This window comes from Dasypus novemcinctus, chromosome 10 (genome assembly GCF_030445035.2).
Source record: "Dasypus novemcinctus isolate mDasNov1 chromosome 10, mDasNov1.1.hap2, whole genome shotgun sequence".
NCBI lineage: Eukaryota > Metazoa > Chordata > Mammalia > Cingulata > Dasypodidae > Dasypus > Dasypus novemcinctus.
In genome coordinates, this window is record NC_080682.1 from 111,726,028 (window position 1) to 111,747,985 (window position 21,958).

The window sequence follows — 21,958 nt, forward strand, 5'->3', positions numbered from 1 at the left end:
GGTATCTCACTAAGGTTTTGTTTTTCATTTTCTTAATGGCTAACAATGTTGCATATGGGTGATATGGTTTTAAATCTGAGTTTAGAATAATGGAGAGAAGGTAGTTAGACAAAGGCTTGGAAAAAGAACATTCCAGGCAGAAGAATGTCGTGTGTAAAGAAACACAAATGTGTGAAAGAGGATGATGTGTTTATAATATTACAAGCAATACAGGACAGATGAAGCAAAGGCAAGTGGAAGGAAATGACTGAAATGATGGAAACGGTGGAAAAAGAATTTGGGGTGATTTCCACATTTCTAGTTTGACAAACTGGAAGGATGGTAGTGTCATTGCTGGAATAGGAAATTCAGAAGGAAAAACAGATTTATGGAATAAAGTAATGAGTTTAGTTTTGAACACTCTGATATTGAGATGATATACTATAGACAATATGAAAAGACAACTGACACTTCAGTTTATAGATTGGGAGCAGAGCAGAGAGTCTAAGTTAAGAGATAAGAATTTCTTAATATCCTTTGACCATCATTTCCTATTTTTACAGGTTTTTACTCTAGCACTTCCACATCAACAATTTTTCATTAAGCCCTCCAATTACTTAACTCCATCACTTTTTTCATCATCAGCCTCTACTCTCATTTCCTTACTTCTTTACTTACTCAGCATATATTCTTTGATCCATCATTATAATCTTCTGTACATTCTATTTCTATCCAACTTATTTGGCAATACTAAATCTTCATTTAACCCAAATACCCACATTCTCTTGTATTTCCACCCAAGTAAGCTAAATATTCCTACTAAAAAGCTCCTTCACTTACTGTCCAATCTGTCTGAAATGCTTGGTCTCCTGACTCTATAATACAATATTATATAAATAATGAAATTGGAAAGGTGATAATGAAGTTCTTGAACTATATATACCAAAGATAATAGTTAATTCATATTTCTAGCTAAATAAGGTTAACTTTTAACATAAATAATACACTAAAAGAAAAAATTTCTGTGTTTTAAAGTTTCACCATTAAGAGAATAGCATAAAAAAATCTTACCACCATTCGAGGTAAAGGTCAATGAGAAAAATATTGATACACATTCAGGGAATCATGAGGTACTTAAAGATCTCAAAGTTTATATAATTTCTATGGAAGTACTTAACTCCCAATGTGGACTCAACCTTACAGTAGAAAAAGCAAAGGGAAATTTAAAAAGAATGATAATTGGTGCTTTACAAATTCCATTTAATAATACTTACTGAATTACTATTTGCTAGGAATTATAAGGAAACAGAAACATAGTTTCTGTCCTTAAGAGATTTATAATTTATGAGAAGGACATATATGAGAAGAACTACAAATTAGCTAAATGCTAAAAACAGGAGAATTTTTTTTTCTTTCAAAGGACATGCAATAGTTAAGCACAAAAAATAAGAAAATAAGAGTATATAAAGTGGGAAAAATAATTTCTACTGAGAGAAAAACAGGGAAGAAGTAAGGAGGAAGCCGTATTTCAATTGTGCCCTTAGGAATGAAGAGATAAGGAAAAGTCAATCTAAGACTATAGTGAATGGCATTACAAAAGCAGAGGTGTTGAAAATATACATCACAGGCATAATTGAAAAAGATACTGAAAATCAAATGAGTAAAAAATAACAAAGTTCAGATAAGCATCTAACCAAGCAGATGAAAATGAAAGTAATATGAGTAGATGGGGAGACAGTTTCATATTCATTACACCTTAGTTTAACTTGGGTTCACATGGAGACATTCTCACCACAGCTATTAAAAGGATGGGGGCATCCTAAGTATGAATGTTTCATGGCTTCTCAGCATTTGAACAGCCCAAGAAAGTCAGTTTAGGATTGCTCACACCAATCTCAAACCAAGAATTTAACAAAATCAAACCAAAGACCAACCTGAACTCCACCCCCCCGCAAATAGAAATAGTTCATACATGCTAGAAATTATTTCATCCTCACTTGTCAATTATTCCTAATTATGTTTAAAGAAAAGAGTAAAATAAGAAGAAAACAAAAATTATGCATGGGATAAATCATCACTGTTATATCATCTTTCAGTTTTCTCACTCCAGCATAAATGATTACATCATTATTCAAGAAGGTATAACAGAAATTTGAATACACCATGTTTGTAGTCTTTTGTATTTTTCATAGAACTCAATTGAGAATTCAAAATCCTTTATTTTATTCATAATTGTAAAGAGAAGGAAACTGATTGAGGAAGACAATTCATAATTATTAAACAAGTCAGGAAATAAATGTAGAGAATTAGACAGCAGCAGCATAAGACCTCAAGCTATGATCCTTCAGATGACAATATCCTAGATGAATTTTCTCAAACTCAAGAACTGATAAGGGAATAATATATTTCTGTGAACAAAAAGAAAATAAAGCATTTGCATTCAATTAATCATTCAACAGGAAGAATTCCATCATGCAATAATTTGCAACAAGAACTTGGACAATCTCATTTTGCTCAAAGAATATGTGATGATATTCTTTCATCATTTATGGTGTTTGTGAGCCAAAATTTATTTGATATGGTTTATAAGTAGACAAATGTTGAAGGCAAATGTGTATACAAAGATCTTTGGGAGAAAAAAGACGAAGAAATAAAAAAACATTTCTTGGGTTTATCATTCTAATTGGTGCTTATGAGTGTAAAAATAAAAATGCTTTACAATTAGGGGTAAAGGAGATGGCCATACCTCTTCAACAAAATTACGAGCTGCCCAAGTTCTCGGAGTGTTGCTTTCTTTCTTTTGTTTTTTGAGGTACTTGGGGCTGGGGACTGAACCCAGGACCTTGTATGCAGAAGTCGGTGCTCAAACACTGAACCACATCAGCTCCCCTGAGTTGGCTTTATCATCTGTTTTGCTTGTTGTTTGCTTTTGTTTTTTCAGGAGGCATTGGCAACTGAACTGAGACCTCCCGTGTAAGAAGCGGGCACTCAACCACTTGAGCCACATGCACTCCCAGTACTGCTTTTGGATGATGTGAATGCAAGAACCAGAAGTAATAACAAGCAAGAATCTATTAAAGATGTATTTGAAATCTGGAGCCCATAATTACACGATAAATATGTCCTAGGTTCATACATGACAGCTGATGAGCAATTAGGAGCATTCAAAGGACTATGTCCATCTGAGGTACTTTCAAAACCAGGAAAATTGAGAATAAAAAATTGGGTTGGCCAGAAAGTAAGAAAGTAAAGAGACAACCCCCAGAATGGCAAAAAGTATTTGCAAATCATAGATCTGATACAGGACATGTAGTCAATAATATAAAGAACTCCTCTAGCTCAATAACAAAGAGACAACCCAACTTTTAGAAAATGAGTCAAGGATTTAGACACTTTTCGAAATAAAATATACAAATGGTCAATAAGCACATGGAAAGATGTTCATCATTAGACATTAGGGAAATATAAATCAAAACCACAATGAAATAAAATATGAGACCCACTGGAATGGCTATAATTTAAAAAGACAGACAAATAACGAATGTTGGTGAGGATATGGAGGAACTGGAACCCATATACCTGTTAATACATGTTGATGGGCATGTAAAATGGTAAAGCTACTTTGGAAAACAGTCTAGTAGGCTCCTCAAACAGTTAAACAGAGTTCTCATATGACCCAGCAATTCTAATCCTAGATATATATTTGGGAGAAATGAAAACATATGTCTAAACAAAATTCGGTACAACACAGTACATAGCAACTCCTATCAGCCACAAAATAAAACAACTCTGATGTCCATCATCTGATGAATGGATAAACAAAATGTGGTATATAAAACATGATACCTGTTATAATACGATGAACCTAAAAAACATGATGCTAAGTGAAAGCGTATGTTGTAGGATTCCATTTATATCCTATCTAGAATACACAAACAATAAAGATAGAAAGTAGATTAGTGGCTCCCTAAGGATGGGAGGCAGTGAACAGAGAGTAACTGCTAATGGTAAAAAGTTTCTTTTCGGGCAATAAAAATATCCTAAAATTAGATCATGATGATGCTTGAACTATTTAAATATACTAAAAGTTATCAAATTGCATTTTTAAATTGGTGAATTTTATGGCATGTAAATAATCTCAAAGCAGTTTAAAACAATGTGGGCTTCCTATGTTTAAATTCTTATTAAAATTCATAATATTATTGATTTTCATTGTTCTCATATTCTTACTTCTGCAAATTATTCATAAGATGACTGAAAATATTTCTTTAAAGAGTTCTTTTAGAAAATGGTGATAACTTTTTTCTTGGTATACTGAGGTATCTTCTTGAATGGAAATTAAGGTTGTTAGTAATTTTTACTATTATAAATAAAGCTGCATTCAATGTTTTTGTTCATAGATCTTTACTAGGAAAAACTCCTACAAATGAAGTTCTAGATGACAAGGTATTCCTCTAGAGAAGTTGAATCAAGTTATACTTCTAACAGCAATGTTCAAGAGGAAAACAACAGTTTTAACTAGAAATATATTGACTAATCTTTTTTTTTTAAAAAAAGGGAATACAATAACAACCAAAAATCTCTTTTAAATACATGATTTAAAGTCAATTCTGGCTTTAAATGACAAAAAATGGACAAAGTTTATAACATGACATTTCCTTTTTTTTTTTTGGTAAGCAATTTTATTCACAAACCATACAATTCCCAAAGTGTACAATCAAAGGCTCTCAGTATAGTCAGAGTTGTGATTTCACCACCACAATCAATTTTAGTACATTTTCACTGCCCTGAAAAAAAACTCCTACTCCTTATAGTACCCCACCCCCATTCTTGACACTTAGCACTGGTGTGGTACCTTTGCTAAAAGTGATGAAAGAATATTAAAATATAAGGGTTAACTATGGCCTATAGTTTGTATTCGGTGTATTTTCCCCCATAGATAGTAACCCTGTTATTAGCACCTTTTGATAGTGATGTGCTTTTGTCCTATTTCATGGGATAACATTCCTGTATATGTACTATAACCACATTCATCATCCTCAACAGGGTTCACTATTGTGAAAGAAAGGGAAATAAAGATCTGTGATGAAACTGAGAACTACTGAATGATACTCTGGACAGACTGTACAAGGCCTGGGACTGTACAACACAGTGAACCATGTGTGCCTTGCCAGGCATAAGATAAGTAACATGTGGTAGATAATGGGCTGGGGTTAGCAGTACAAATATAAGAATGTTCCCTTGAGAACTACAACAAATGTACAATACTAATGCATGGTTTTGATAACAGGGAGGTATATGGAAAAAATATACCATATGTAAGCTATGGACCATAGTTAGTAGTAATATTTTGATGATGTTCTTCATATTCTGTAACAAATGTTCCACAACAATGCAAGGTGTTGGTGGAGGAGTGATGTATGGGAATTCTGAAAATTATGTTTGATTGTTTCGTAGGCTAACAACCTCTCTAGTTAAAAAAAATACATATATAGTTAAAAAAATACTCCAGGGTTGGGCATGGCCAATCACTGATAACATCTTTTGATTAATGAATTCAGATTGTTAAGGCCTAGCTCTGAGAACAGCCATTGTTTCAAAATCTGCACAAACGCGGCAGCAACAACTGTTTCAACCCTCCCCGGACAGGGTAAAAAACAGTGGCGACATAAGGACACCACACTTACTCAGGGCTATGGGGCCATCAGTAAAGTTTTTGGTGTCCTTCCTGGTCCACATCTGAGGGCATTCTGGAGCCAGTCTGTGACCCTGCATAGGTCTTTGGCCCTGTTTTGACAGGGTAAGACTGACTTGGGAAAGCCCTCTCCGTGTAACCCTTTTCTCAGTATCTGCTGTCCAAGCAAAAGCAGCTTGAGCAATGAAAAACTGTAAGAAACTACAGAAGCAGACACTCTGGGGCAATGACCTGAGAACTACAAATATTCAGGAGACGGTGGTTTTGTCTCCTGGGAAGCAGAGAGGACAACCAACTTCTGTAAATAGGGAAACTCCAACACAACTAATAAGCAGAAGACCAGGACAAGACAGAGGACCAGAAAGACAGGGAAAACACTGAACACTGCATTTGCCAGGAAGATTCCCAAAATGGGCTGAATCTCAAGAAAATCTGTCTTATCACCAGCTGGTTACGAAATCAAGAAAAAGAACTCCTCAGAGACTCCTTGTTGCTCAAATATGGGCTCTCTCTAAGCCAAAACTCAGTGTATAAATGCATTATCTTCCCCCCAGCGTGGGACATGACTTCCAAGGAAGAGCCTCCCTGGCACCAAGGGATTACTATCAAGCATCAACTAGCAATGTAATTGGAAAAAGACCTTGACCCAAAGGGGGAAAGGGTAAAGACAAATGACTTGATATAGTTAAGAGACTTGAAAGTGAGTTGGGAGGTCATTTCAGAGGTTACACTTATGCACATATCAGCAGGGCTCCTGAGGCTCTGGAGACATCCAGACACTAGAGGCAGGGCAGACAGCTCAGGAGTTTGGTGCCCTGCCAGTGGGCCCTACTTTTGAATTTATGTCCCCCATGTGGTAGGGTTGGATTCAGTTGTGTTTTCCCTACACAGGGTTATGCCCCTCTATTTGAAACTATAGTTAGTACTAGAGTTGATAGTGTATGTACAAGAGTCTTAACTCTTTGGGCTGTCCATGTGCTAGTTGGGCCTGAATCTCAACAGACTTGCAACACCTACTCTCCAGTTCATTGGACTCACCCAGGACAACTAACGAGATGACTGACAATGACCATTTCAAGGAATAGAGAGAGTCTGCAACTGCAAGCAAGAAAATCCCATTCGTCTGTCCCACAGGACCTAATCCCTCTCAATTAGACAATGACTGGGCATCACCATCACAGAATCCTCAGGACTGGGGAACGGACAATGGACTAGAGTAGACTTACAGTTTTTCTACTGTAGACTTTTTGTGATCCTAGCAATGGAAGAACTTTCATCATGGATGTGAAAGCAGTGGCCACTGGAGGTTCTGAGGGGAGGGAGAAAGAAAAATAGGAGTAATTTGGGGGCATTTTTGGGATTTGGGAATTATCCTGAACAACATCTCAATGACAGATACAGGCCACTGTATATTATGTAATAACTTGTAAAAGAGTACAGGAGAGAATGTAAACTATAAGCCACAGTTAGTGGCAATGCCCCAAGATGTGTTCATCAATTGTGACAAATGTACCACACTAATGAAGGATGTTGCTAATGTGGGAAAATGTGGGAGAGCTAGGGAGCGGGGCATGGGAATCCCCTCTATTTTTTGTGTAGCATTTATGTAATCGAAGTTTCTTTAAAAAAATAAAATAAAATAAATAAATATACCAAAAAAAAGAAAAGAAAAGAAAAAGACAACTCGGGGAATAAATTCCAGGGTTAATATTTTAAAATATTTAAATGTACAGTGTGCAACAAAAGAATACAAAGAAACAGAAAATGATGGACCATCCAAAGGAAAATGAAAAGAAATCAGAAAACATCAATAAAGACCAGAATGTGAACATACTGAACAAACCTTTAAAAAAGTGATCTTGCCATGGAGGCAAGCAGACAGTGGGCTGAAATACTTAAAGTGTTGAAAGAAAACAATTGCCAACCAAGAATTTTATATCTGGCAAGACTTTTCTTTCAAAAATGAAGGAGCAATTATGATACCCCCAGATAAACAAAAGCAGAGGAATTTCATCACCACTAGACCTGCCCTACAAGCAAGCAATGCTAAAGGGAGTTATTCATACTGAAAGGAAAAGACACTAGACAGTGGACCAAGGTACCATAAAGACATAAAGACCAGTGGTAAAGATAAGCATTTGGGTAAATAAAAATGCCAGTATTACTGTAGTGTGTTAGTGTGTGTTTGGTATGTAACTCAACTTTTACTTCCTACAGGTGCTAAAATGCAAATACATAAAAAGTAATGTAATTTATGGTTTCGACATATAATTACAAAGATACAGGTGGTAAGAAGTAAAAATAAAAAAGGTGGGGGGACAGAGGGGTACAGAAAAAGTATGTGTATGCTTTTGAAGTTAAGTTGGTCTCAACCAAATATGATTATTCTATCTTTAGGATATTAAATTTTAACTACAAGGTAACTTCAAGGAAAATAGATGAAAAACATATCAAGATATAAATGAGAAGGCACTCAGTACAGTATGAAATTAAAAAATCAGATCAATATAAAAGGAGGTGTTAATGAAAGTGAGGGACAAAAAAAGGCATAAAATAAATAACGAAAAGAGTAAATAACAAAATGGCAGAAAAGGCTTGCATTATCAGATGTGATCTAAATGTAAATGGATTAAACTCTCCATTCAAAAGGCAGAAATTAGCAGAAAGGATAAAAAAAGGTGACCCAACTATATGCTGTCTGCAAAAGATTCACCTTAAATTCAGACATACAAGTAAATCAAAGTGAAAGGATGGAAAAAAATACACCATGCAAGCACTAACAAAAACAGGGCTGGGTTAATTATACAAGTTTCAGATAAAATAGAGTTTACAAAATACAACAAGCAAAAAAAAAAAGAAAAAAATAGAGTTTACATCAAAAACATTTATTAGGGACAAAGATGGTCATAACATACTGATAAAGGGGACAATAAAACAGGAAGATGGATTAACTGTTAATACATATGCACCTAACAGCAGAGTCCCAAAATACATGAAACAACAGCTGACAGATCTGAAGGGAGAAATTAACAGTTCTACATTAATAGCAAGAGACTTTAATACACCACTTTAATAATGGATAGAACCTCTAGTCAGAAACTCAATAAGATAGAACAAGACTTGAACAATACTCCAAACCAAAACTAGACATAACAGATATATATATAGAACACGTCAACCAACACCAAAAAAAAGAATACACTTTCTTCTCGGGGTTCACATGGATCATTCTGCAGGACAGACCATATATTAGTTCACAAAACAAGTCTCAATGAATTAAAAACTATAGAAATCATACAATGTTTATTCTCTGACTACAACAGAATGAAGCTAGAAATCAGTGACAGAGGGATAAAAGGAAAATTCACAAACGTGGAAATTAAACAACATACTCTTAAACAATCATTGGATTACAGAAGAAAATACAAGGGAAATTAGGAAATATCCTGAGATGAAGGAAAATTAAAACACAACATACAAAAACTTAAGGTATGCAGCAAAAGCAATGCTGAGGGAAATCACAGCTCTAAAAGTTATAAATTTTAAATGTAATCAGAGATCCAACCTCAAAACTAGAGGAACTAGAAAAAGAACAAACTAAAACAGTGAAAAGGAAATAAAAATTAGAGCAGAGATAAATGAGATAGAAAAAAGAAATCAACAAAGTCAAAAATTGTTTGTTTTTTTTTAAAAGATCAATAAAACCAAGAGACTTTTCATTAGACTGACAAAGAAAAAAAGATGGAGGATATAAATAACAAAATTCAGAAATGAAAAGGAGGACATTACTACTGACCCTGCTGAAATAAAAGGGACTGTAAAAGAGGATACTATAAACAACTGTAAGCGAATACATTAGAAAACCTATATGAAATGAAAAAATTCTTAGAATCACACAAACTACTTAGTGACTCAAGAAGACAGAAGATCTCAACAAACCAATTACTAGTAAAGAGATTGAATCAGTAATCAAAAACCTCCCAAAAAAGAAACGTCCAGGACCAGATGGCTTTACAGAGGAACTGTAACAAACATTCCAAGGAGACTTAACTCCAATTCTGCTTACACTTTTCCAAAAAATTGAAGAGAAGGGAACACTCCCTAATTCTTTCTATGAGGTGAACAACACCTTCATGCCAAAGCCAAGCAAAGATACCACAAGAAAACAAAATTATAGACCAGTATCTCTTACGAAACTCCTCAACAAAATTCTAACGAAAGGAACCCAATGGCATATTAAAAGAACTAGAAACCATGATCAAAAGGGATTATCCCTGGTATGCAAGGGTGATGCCACAAGAAAATCAGTTAATGTAATACATCACATAAACACAATGAAGGAAAAAAAGCCACCTGATCTCGATGCAGAAAAGGCATTTTGACAAAATCCAGCACCACTTCTTGTTAAAAATACTTAGAAAACTAGGAATAGAAGGAATCTTCCTTCAATATGATAAAGAGAATATTTAAAAAGCCAAAAACAAGCATTCTACTTAATGGTGAAAGACTGAAAGTTTTCCCTCTAAGATCAGGAAGAAGACAAGGATGGCCAGAAGACTGTCGCCACTATTATTCAACACTATCCTGGAAGTTCTTGCCAGAATCAAGAATACAGATTACCAGGGGATGGGGTGGGGATAGGGAACAGGAAGTTAAATTTAAAATGCACAAGATTCCTACCTATAACGATGGAAATATTTTTGTAATGGTTGATGTTGATGATAGCACAACACAGTGAATGTAATTAACAATCTGAACTACATAGCTGAATGTGATTCATAGGGAAAATGTTAAATTATATAAATGGTAACAGAGTAAAATTTTAAAAAATCCATGGAACTACTGTGAACCTTATTACAGTTAATAATACAATATATAGTTAACAGTACAATTACAGAAGTGTGCTATCATTAACTCTATTGAATATTCCACACCAATGCAGGGTGTTAATGATAGGGAGCTATATGGGAATCCTATATTTTATGCATGATTGTTCTATAATCGTACTTCTCTAATAAACAAACAAACAAACAAAAAACAGATGGGGGCATGTCAAAGGAACACCAGAGTAAACCTGAATGAGTTATCAACAGTTAAAACTAAAACAGTTTGAACAAAGCAAATTACATCGTATTGAATTATAGCTACAAGAATAAACATGAGTCCCTACTGATATCAATGATTAAATAAATAAATAACTACAGAAAAAACAATAAATCTTCTATTTTGAAGAACTGATATATTCCCTGCTCCAGATAGTTATGCTTAATTCCACTTCTTAATGCTCCTCCCCTTGCCCTAATGAGGGAGTACCAGACTTAGTGAATCACTAATGAATACAGCAGGGAAAAGTAAAAACAGTAACTTTTCCATAGAGAAACCTGGCAAACACTACTTTAACCAAGCATGAGGGTAACATCACCAAATGGATATCACAAACCCCCTAACATGGGAGGAGGAGAAAACTTCACTTCTGTGATATTCTTCCCCAAAACCCATGACCACAGTCTACCCATGAGAAATCCATTAGACAAATTTGGATTTCAGCACATTCTACAGACCAGTACTCAAGACTATCCAGGTTATAAATGCCAAGAAAGGAAGAAAAATTGTCACATGCTAGGGAAGACTGAGGAAAATGACAAGTAATTGTAACGTGGTATCCTGAAATAGACCCTGGAACAAAAGGTGAACATAAATGGAAGAGTTGCTGAAATCCAAATAAAGTCTGGAATTTAGTTAATAGTAACGTACTAACATTGGGTTCGTAGTTTCAACAAATAAACCATGGTAATGTAAGATGTTAATGGGGAAACTGGATGAAGGGTATAGGGAACTCTCCATACAAACTTAGCAATTTTCCTATAAATCTAAAAATTATTTCAAAATAGAAATTTTATTTTAAAAATAACTAAAATGTAGTCATAGGGAAGCAGATATGGCTCATACAGCTAGTCACCCGCCTACCACATGGGAAGTCCCAGGTTTGGTTCCCAGTGCCCCCTAAAGAAGACAAGCAAGACAGTGAGCTAACGTGAAGGGTTGGAGTGCAAGCTGACACAAGATGATGCAGTGAGATGATGCAAAAAAGAGATATAGTGAGGAAACACAATGAGAGACACCACAAAGAAGGAGCAGAGATGGCTCAAGCAAATGGGTGCCTCCCTAAAAAAAAAAAAAGAAGATGAACAGAGAGCAGACAGAAAGTGCAAACAATGAGGGGGGTTTTAAAAAAATGTAGCCATAAACCCACGGAACCAACCAACATAAATATCCCTTTGGAAAATGATAACCTTCTAAATTTAACTACTATTTATTCCTTTTTTAAAGATTTATTTTTATTTATTTCTCCCCCCCCCCCCCTCCCCCGTTGTCTGTTCTCTGTGTCCATTTTGTTGCCTGTTCTTTGTCCACTTCTGTTTTTGTCAGCAGCACGGGAATCTGTGTCTCTTTTTGTTGGGTCATCTTGCTGCGTCAATTCTCTGTGTGCGGCGCCATTCCTGGGCAGGCTGAACTTTCTTTGCGCTGGGCGGCTCTCCTTACGGGGCGCACTCCTTGCGTGTGGGGCTCCCCTAAGCAGGGAACACCCCTGTGTGGCTAGGCACTCCTTGTGCGCATCAGCATGGTGTGTGGGCATACGTCAAGGAGGCCCAGGGTTGAACCGCAGACCTCCCATGTGGTAGACGGACGCCCTAACCTCTGGGCCAAGTCCACTTCCCTTATTCCATTTTAAAACTGTCAAATAAAATTAATGAAAAAACAAAGCTGAATGAAAGAAGACTAGCAATTTCTTACTGGAGATTAGATCATGCATTTATCTGAAACATGATTTACTATATATTAATAGTCCTAGAACTATGCAAATTAAAGTCAGAACGTCTGAATTACATTAGAATTACATTAGAATACTTTACAACATATTAAAAAATACAAAACCTTGAATTCTGCCAGTTTAATCTTCTGTTAAGTTTCACTGTACATTAGGTTCTTTGGTTCCTCTGAGAGAGGAAACACATATAATACACTATTGGTATTATAATAGAAAGCCAAGAATACATGTTCCTTTCCACAAATACACATTTGGTAAATTTACACCTTTCACTTATCATGATACTGCTGATGGGGAAATATTTTGCCTCTACCTTTATAGATAAAATGAGTCATATTGAAAATTTATTAAGAAAGGTTACCCCAAATTTGGAAATAAAGCCAAAAGATGAGTGGCATGTCCTTTCAGTGTCATATGGGGACACTGACCCTTTCGAAGGCTGTTTATTTAGAAGAATGTACTTTGTTCCACTATTCTATTTACTATTGTATTAAACATCCTAGACTATTTTTACCCAGCAGATCTATAAATAATTACTGCCAGGTAAAAGAGATAATACCAAATGTTAGTATTTATTGGCTTATAGGGCATTAAATAGTCTGTAACTAACCTCACAATCTTAATCTAAAATTCCTTTATCAAAATTGCCCATGAATAAAGAGCTCCACTGATGCTCTTTGAACTCACCTTGCTATTTTACTTATTCCCTCAGTAATTAACAACTTGGATAGAATAAAAATCTTTTGACAAGTTCATTTTATATTTGTATGAGAAATCTGTTTTAAATTTTTTGAAAATTATATTTTGATAGGTTTTAGGAAATTTCTTTTTTTTTAAAGATTTATTTTATTTATTTCTCTCCCCTTCCCTCCTGTTGTCTGCTCTCTGTGTCCATTCGCTGTGTGTTCTTCTGTGTCCGCTTGCATTATCTAGCGGCACTAGGAAACTGTCTCTTTTTAGTTGCGTCATCTTGCTGCATCAGCTCCCCAAGTGTGCGGTGCCACTCCTGGGCGGACTATGCTTTTTCACGTGGGGCGGCTCTCCTCACGGGGCACACTCCTTGTGTGTGGGGCACGGCACTCCTTGCGTACGGCAGCACTGTGCGTGGGCCAGCTCACCACACGGGTCAAGAGGCCCTCGGGATCGAACCCTGGACTTTCATATGGTAGACGGACGCTCTATCAGATGAGCCATGTCCGCTTCCCAAGGAACTTTCAATGACATGGCTGGCATGGTCCTTCCCACATCCCAGCTCTGAAAATCCTACAATCTCATGGAACTACTGTGATTATAGTTTTCCTACATAGTTTTTTTTTAATAATATGGATACTTATTTGGTAATTGGAATTACAGAATAACTTCTGTAATGTTATCACACCTTACTGCCTCAAAGAAAAGAATCTAAGTAATTATATGTTATTTTCAAGACCACCTTTATACCCCATTGATTTTCTATCCTACAAGGAAAGCAGGTACATAAGTAAAATGCAAATTACTCTATTCTATATCTCCTAAGTTTTTCCACCTTTGCTTTTTAAAACAACAGGAAACACATAAAGATTACCTTATTTTCACTAACGAGATTTCTGAATGAGATTTTTAAGTCCCCAGTCACTACATGAGAAAACAAAGATATTACAGTGGAATGAATTGTGTATTCCAGTTTGGACATGTTCCTGGTATTACATCCAAATTCTGGTACGTGTGGACCCACTGTAAATAAGACCTCTTCAAAATATACTTCAGTTAATGTGTGGCCCAAGTGAAACTTTAATCCAGATTACTAGAGTCCTTTGTAAGAATGAAAATTCAGATAGAGAGTGAAAGTTACGGGGAGCACCCAGAAGCCAGAAGTCAGTGGAACCTGGAAGAGAAAGGAGAAGATGCCACCATGTGCGTGGCCATGTATGGAAAATCAAAGACCAATGATCACCATCAGCCAGCTCCACAACGCCACAGTCTTTGAACAAAGCACTGCCTTGCTGACACGTTGATTTTGGACTTTTCCTAGTCTCGAAATCATCAGCCAATAAATTCCTATTGTTTAAGCCACTCCCTAGGAAACAAAGTTTTATAGAGAAAACTCAGTACTTGTTGAGTCATCATTAAGAAATTACCCATTGAATCAGACACCATTAGAGTTAGACAAGATCTTAAAGATCTGCTTGTCCAATCCTGGGTTTTTAAGAAAAGAAAATGTTGGGCCCAAAGGGTTATAGTGATTTGTAAAGAAGAGAAAAAGTTGGGCCCAAAGGGTTACAGAGATTTGCCAGAGGTCTGACAGTATCTAAAATTAATGTGCTCTGACTTCTAAGACTTTTTAAATTGTCCCAAAGTCAACCATGGTAGCACTATGGGTAAATTTTCTTTTTTATGAAGCTATAGACTTTAAATGCACAACTCTGTGATTATATACAATACCATTGATTGTACACTTTAGATGGATCATATGCTTTATTAATATGTACCAAAAAAATAGATTTTTTTTAAAAAAGAAATAAACCTAACTATATTTATTTTAAAATTCTACCATCTTTTCAAGGTATATCCCTTTTTAAATGAAATGGACTAATACCTAGTTCAGGTACAAATTTTACTTAAGAAAACATGGCTAATTATGTTTAAGCTTTAATTACATGTAAGAATTAGGTCCTAAAGATTACTAAAAAGCAAATATTCACAATAGATTATTTTCAGTGTTAATTTCTTCACTAAAAACAAAAGTCTAGACTAATGTGATTTCACCATAAGAACTTGGATATTTTTAAATTGCCAACCTAAACGTACCTTTGGATTCAAGTGGACTAATCATAAAGACTAACTCTAATATTTAGATTTGAGCATTGGGATGGGAAACACTATTTCAACCTCACCCAAACAACAATCAATAGTCCGTTAAGAAAAAGAGAAAAAAAAAATCTGTACCCTGACATCACTTCTAGATGAAGTTGTCCTGAGACAGTTAAGAAAGCAGGAACATCAAAGAAATTCTCCTCAGGTAACTTTATTGTGCTTGAAGGCTGCAAATAAAGAAATATAGTCATATAAAGCTATTAGGTGTTTTGGTTTGCTTTTCACTTTTACGTATTTGCCACAACTAAAACTCATAATGCTATTTCGCAAAAATAGGTCATGCTCATAATAATAAAGGCAGTCCTCAGCACACTCCCAAAAAAGAAACTGCCTACTTGGAAAGTGATAAAAATCAAGGAAGTCTGCTCCATGTTCTTTTTAAAAAAAAAAACAAGAATGAAAAGACAAAGTACTTTTGTCACAAAAACACTCTTCCCTAAAAATGATATTGATTGAGGGGCAAGCTGAGGCAAGAGGTTAGGAAATAATAAATTTTACGTTTGTGGGGAACCTGGTGCTAAACCACTTGTACAAGACTTGCTTCTGGATTGGGGTTTCAGACATAGCAGAGCAGCTCCCTCGCTGTGATCTATTGAAAGTCAGCCCTCGACACAAGGGTTTGTAAAAAAGAAAAAAAAAAAATTTAATGGGAAGATTATAAAGTATCTTAAGATTATGTCTTCTTATTGGGATTTAATTTTCTAAAGATAATAGCCCCTGGAAATGTTTCATCATATTGTTATTAAAATATTAATAATAATGTTTTCTAACACAGACTTTTATGAAGTAATTTTTTAAAACATTTTTTAAAAAAGAAGTTTTAGATTACAGAAAAGTTACATAAAAAATGTAGGGGATTCCCATATACCCCATCCCCTCCCCCTTCTGCACCACACAATTTTATGGGTTTTAACAAAATGTATAATGGTCAGTAGCCATCACTGCAAAATCATGCAGAACAATTTCAATGCACTAAAAATGCCTCATTTTCAACCTATTTTTTCCTCCCTCACCCCTCAAAACCTCTGGTAACCACTATCTCTATTTCAATGTTACAAGTCTTCTGTTACTACAACAATAATAAATCTAGTTTGGTCCATGGTTGCATTCCCCCTTAACGTTTGTTCATTCCTCAATCTTGAGGACTTGGGGACAGTGATGCCTACTCTGCTTCAGATTGAGAGGGGCTTAGATCTTATGGGGCAGATGGAAGGAACTGTTTTTCTTTGCAGTTTTAGATACTCTGCTTTTGGAGATGGGCAAAGTTGTCCTGGGCGACTCCAATGAACTGGAGAGTAGGTGTTGGCTGCAACTCTGTTGAGATTCAGGACTCAATTGGCATATGAATAGACCAAAGATTTAAGTCTCTGGGACATATATGTAACAGGCATAGGGCTAGTTGTAGGTTCAAATAAAAGGGGTAGAAGAATCATGTGTAAGGAAATTATAAATGAATCTAACCCTGTTACATTGGGGAAACAGGTTATCAAATAGATCAAGGTAAGGCCCACGGATGGGGTACTGATTTCATAGGGTTGTGTGCCTTACCTATAGTGTATGAGATGTATCTAAAGCCCTCAGCAGCACCCATGTTTGAGGCTCTGTTTACTGTGGCAGTGAGATGTGCCAAAGATACGTATAAGCGTAATCTCTGGAACGACTTCCTGACTCGCTCTGAAATCTCTTAGCCAAAAAAACTCTTTTGTATTTAATGTTTCCCACTTTTGTTCAAGGTCTTTTTCCAAATGCATTGCTGGTTGGCACCTGCTATTAATCCCTTGGTGCCAGGGAGGCTCATCCCCGGGAGTCTTGTCCCACACCAATGGGAAGGTAGTGAGTTTATTTACTAAGATTGGCTTAGAGATAGACCACATTTGAGTAACCAGGAAGTTTTCAGGAGGTAACTCTTAGGCAATAGCTATTATTAGGCTAAGCTTCAATTTTCAATAATAAGGTTCATAAGTACAAGCACTAATATTGGGGGCTTGGCATATTGGTCTGTTTTCTTTATTAGGCAATGCCTATGTACTCTAGGCAATGCCTATGTACTCTAGAATTCTTTCCATTTTATTTGAGAATGTAGCAGGACTCCTCATAACGGGAATTTAATATTTTGTTGGTTATTGCGTGGGTCTCCACCCACTGAGATAATACCCTATGACCACATTATCATGTTCATATTCCACAGAGGCATGCCCCAGGTGCCCACTAATCCATAGATCTCTGTACTACCAATACCCTGCCCTAGTGACCCTCCCCTGTCACAGCTGCCAAAAGAACACCCCACAGTTGTATTCTCGACCACGGTTCTCTACTCCCCACAGTTCACTTGTTTCTTTCCTAGCTCTCCCCTCCAGTTCTAAGGCTACCACAGTTCCCCAATCCCACTCACACTCAACATCCAGATTATTGACCCCACTCACATTGCTGCACCACCATCACCCCCATCCACTGCCAAACAATCCCCATCCACCTTATCATAGATTCTGCCCAGATTGAGTATTGACTCACCACTCTCTACTCTCTTTCTATCTCCTTCTAACCTATCTTCCAGACTCTTCCTCTGTGAGTCTGCTCAATATCCTTGGTTCTTATCAGCAAGATCATGCGATATTTGTCCTTTAGTGACTGACTGCCTTACTTCACTTAACATAAGGTCTTTGAGATTCATCCATGTTGTTGCATGTGTCAATACTTCATTCTTTCTTAACAGCTGAGTCACATTTCATCATATGTATATACTGCATTTTGTTTGTCCATTCATCCACTGATGGACACTTAGGTTGCTTTCAACTCTTTAAAAATTAATTTTATTGAAATAATTCATTAAGTACACAATTCATTTGAAGTGTACAAAATCACAAGAGTTTTGCATTCATCACTTCAATTATAGCATTTTCATTACATCAAAACAAAAACAAAATTAACAAATGCAAAAAAGCCTACTTCTTAGTGGTCACCTCTCAATCTAACTATCATTCCCCTGCCATACATAACTGCTTATCTATTTCCATCTTTGTAGTTTATTTGTATATACATTTTTTAACAAATCAATTTTACTGATACATATTAAGAAAGCATAAATCCATCCAAACTGTACAATCAATGGTATTCAGCATAATCATAGTTGTACATTTGTTACTTCAATCATTTTTAGAGCATTTTCATTATTCCAGGAATAATAATAATGAACAAAATCCAGCCAGCCAACCAAACAAAACTCATTACCTCTCAAGTTCTCTGATTTCCCTGCTGTACACAGCTGCTATTCTGTTTCCTTCTCTCTAGTTTATTTCTATTTCTATTTTGTAAAAAGTCTTACATAAGCAAAATCACCTAAATTTGTTTTTACCTGAGGTTTCACTGTTTTACAATCCCAGGTTACATCTTTTAGCTTTCCTTCTAGTACTATACATGTTCTTACACTTTTCCGTTCAATAACTGTCATACCCATATAATAACTCTGCTAATCACAAACAGCATGATGTGCTCTCATTATTTGCATTCATTTCCAAAGATTCACAAACAATCTTTTAACTAATTCTGCACAGATTAACCATCAGCTTTCCATTTTTTACCTTCATTCTATTAATTCCATGAGTTAACATAATATATTTAGTTCATAATAGTACAATCATACCATATTTGTCCTTTTGTGTCCAGCTTGCTTCACTCAACATAAAGTCCTCCAGGCTCATCCATGTTGTCATATGCTTAACGACTTCATTTCTTCTTACAACTGCATAATATTCCATCATGTGTTTACACCACAATTCGTTTATCCATTCACTTGATGGATACCTGCGTTGTTTCCAATTTTTGACAATTATGAGTAATGTCGCAAAGAACACTGGTGTGCATATATCTATTCACGGCACTACTTTGAATTCTTCTAGGTATATTCCTAGTAGTGGGTTTGCCAGATCATATGGCAATTCTATACTTAGCTTCCTGAGGAACCACCAAATCCCTCCACAGTGGCTGCACCATTCTACATTCTCACCAGAAGATGAGTGTTCCTATTCTTCCACAATCTCTCCAATACTTGTAGTTTTCTGTTTTTTAAATAGCAGACAGTATAATAAGTCTAAGATGATATTTCACTGTAGTTTTTATTTCAATTTCCCTAATCCTGATGTTAAGCATCTTTTCATGTGCTTTTTAGCCATTTCTATTTCCTCTTTGGAAAAGTGTCCATTCAAATTTCTTGCTCATTTTTTAAATGGGTTGTTTTTATTTTTCAAACTTAAGATTTCTTTATATATGCTGGACATTAGACCCTTATCAGATCAGTGGCTTCCAAATATTTTATCCCACAGAATAGGTTGCCTTTTCACTTTCTTGACAAACTCCTTTGAAGTATAAAAGTTTTTAATTTTGAGGTGGTCCCATTCATCAATTTTTTTCTTTTGTTGCACATGCTTTGAGTGTAATGTTAATGAAACCATGTCTCTCTCAAGATCTCAAAGATGCTTCCCTATATTATCTTCTAGGAGCTTTGTGGTCATGGCTCTTATATGTAGGTCTTTGATTCACCTTGAGTTAATTTTTGTAAAGGGTGAGAGATAGTGATCCTCTTTCATTGTTTTGGATATTGATATCCAGTCTCTAAGCACTATTTGTTGAAGAGGCCATTCTGTTCCAGTTGAGTAGGCTTGGTGGTCTTGTCAAGTATCAGTTAACCATATCTGCGAGAATCTATATCAGAACACTCAATTCGGTGTCTATCCTTATGGCAATACCATGCAATTTTGACCACTCTAGCTTTGTAGTATGCTTTAAAATCAGGTAGTGTGATTCTTCCAATTTTGCTTTTCAAGATGTTTTTGGCTATTTGGGGCCCCTTACCCTCCCAAATAAATTGGATAATTGGCTTTTCCAGTTCAGTAAAAAAAAAAAAAGGCTGTTGGAACTTTTATTGGGATTGCATTAAATTTGTAAACCAGTTTGGATAGGATAGACATCTTACTGATATGTAATCTTCCAATCCATGAACATGGAATATTCTTCCATTGATTTAGGTCTTCTTTGATTTCCTTTAGCAATGTAGTATTGTTTTCTGTGTAGTCCTTTATATCCCTAGTTAAGTTTATTCCTAGATATTTTATTCTTTTAGGTGCCATTGTAAATGGAATTTTTTTTCTGACTTCCTCCTCAGATTGCTCATTATTAGTGTACAGAAACACCATTGATTTTTGCGTATTGATCTTATATCCCTTCACTTTACTAAAGTAATTTTAAACATATTAGTTCATTTAACTTTCATAACAGTAAGGTACGAAGACCTATCTTTAAAAGAAATGATGAGCAATTGGATTTAAAGACTTTTATGAACTGACAATAACTTCATTTGAAACAGGTAGGAAACATGCTAGTAAACACTTATAGGAAGAGTTAAGCTAAAAAATAATTTTGAGGCCAAATACAATGAAGACAGGCTCTGGATCAAGTTATGACTATCATACGATCAAGTTATGACTATCATACCCACTTTTTTGAGAGAAGGAAGATAAATTACTAGAATTTCAAACTGCAATTAGTGGTGCAGCTACTGTAAACACAATAAAAACAATTTTAAATATGCAAAAGAAGAAATTTTTAAGACTACTGTAAACAGACTTAGGAACCACTATTATTGAATTATGAAAATACATCAAATAAAAGTATCTTGTTCAATTTTACCGGTTGTTTTAAAAATATTGTACCTCTATCTTCAAAAAAAAACACAATAAATTAAAAAAAAAGTATGTGTAGAAAATTTGTGTGTATGTCCATCAGAATTCTGTTGTGCAATTGCTAACTGGAAATATTCAAATTATTTATTTATTATGAAATTGCCTAATATTTTTCAGTTGTATTTTCATACTGCTGCTAGAGGTCCTATCATTTCTTTCTTTTTTAAAAAAATCCATCCTTGAATCCCACTAGCCCCATTTAATCCCACTAAAGGATATTGTTTCCAAGGACTTTTTTAGTGTCCAAGACTAAATATTTGCCCTGACATTTGATAGGATTTCAAAATAAAAGACATATCCTGTGGTATTTTCTCACTACTTAGTGAAGAACTGTTGTAACACTGTATTTCCAAATGAGGTCCAGCAAATTTGGAAGAATATGATCACTTCTCCTTTCCTCCACTTAGTCCATTAACTTGTATTGATGTTTTATCCTTATGTTTCCTTGTATATATAAAAAAATTCTGATCTTTATTACTTATTCTAACAGTTTTTAATCTAGTGCCCTCTCATAAGCCTTTTCTTTATCAGCAGTTGTATAAAATGTATTCTGATGTTACTTCTTCTAAATCCAACTTATTTACATAGATGCAAACATACCCTTACTTCATTATGCTTCAATGTAGTCACATGTAAGCATTTACATAATGAAATTCATGCTATTTTATTATAAATTATTTCATTTTATTTCTCCTTTACATTACAATTAAGTCATTATAATGATTTTTATAGGAAAATTCTGGGGGGACCTCAACCTCTTTAATAAAATAAATTCAGAGTGTATTAACTTATGTTACCTATGAATTTTATTTCAGGATATTAAAAGAGTATTATAAAATATTTGTTTGAAAAAGTAATTATTGCTGC

At 35.2% G+C, this 21,958-nt stretch overlaps 1 protein-coding gene across 4 annotated transcripts in view; it reads right to left on the bottom strand.

Moving 5' to 3' along the window:
- NARS2 (asparaginyl-tRNA synthetase 2, mitochondrial) overlaps window positions 1-21,958 on the bottom strand; it is a 227,394-nt gene that overhangs the window by 104,874 nt on the left and 100,562 nt on the right. For 2 of the 4 annotated variants that reach the window (XM_071218289.1, XM_071218288.1), the window contains exon 6: window positions 15,429-15,523. The exons of the other annotated variants lie outside the window; for them this stretch is intronic. In XM_071218289.1, coding sequence (XP_071074390.1) covers window positions 15,429-15,523 — 95 coding nt within the window. The remainder of the gene's footprint in view (window positions 1-15,428; window positions 15,524-21,958) is intronic. 4 annotated transcript variants of the gene reach the window in all.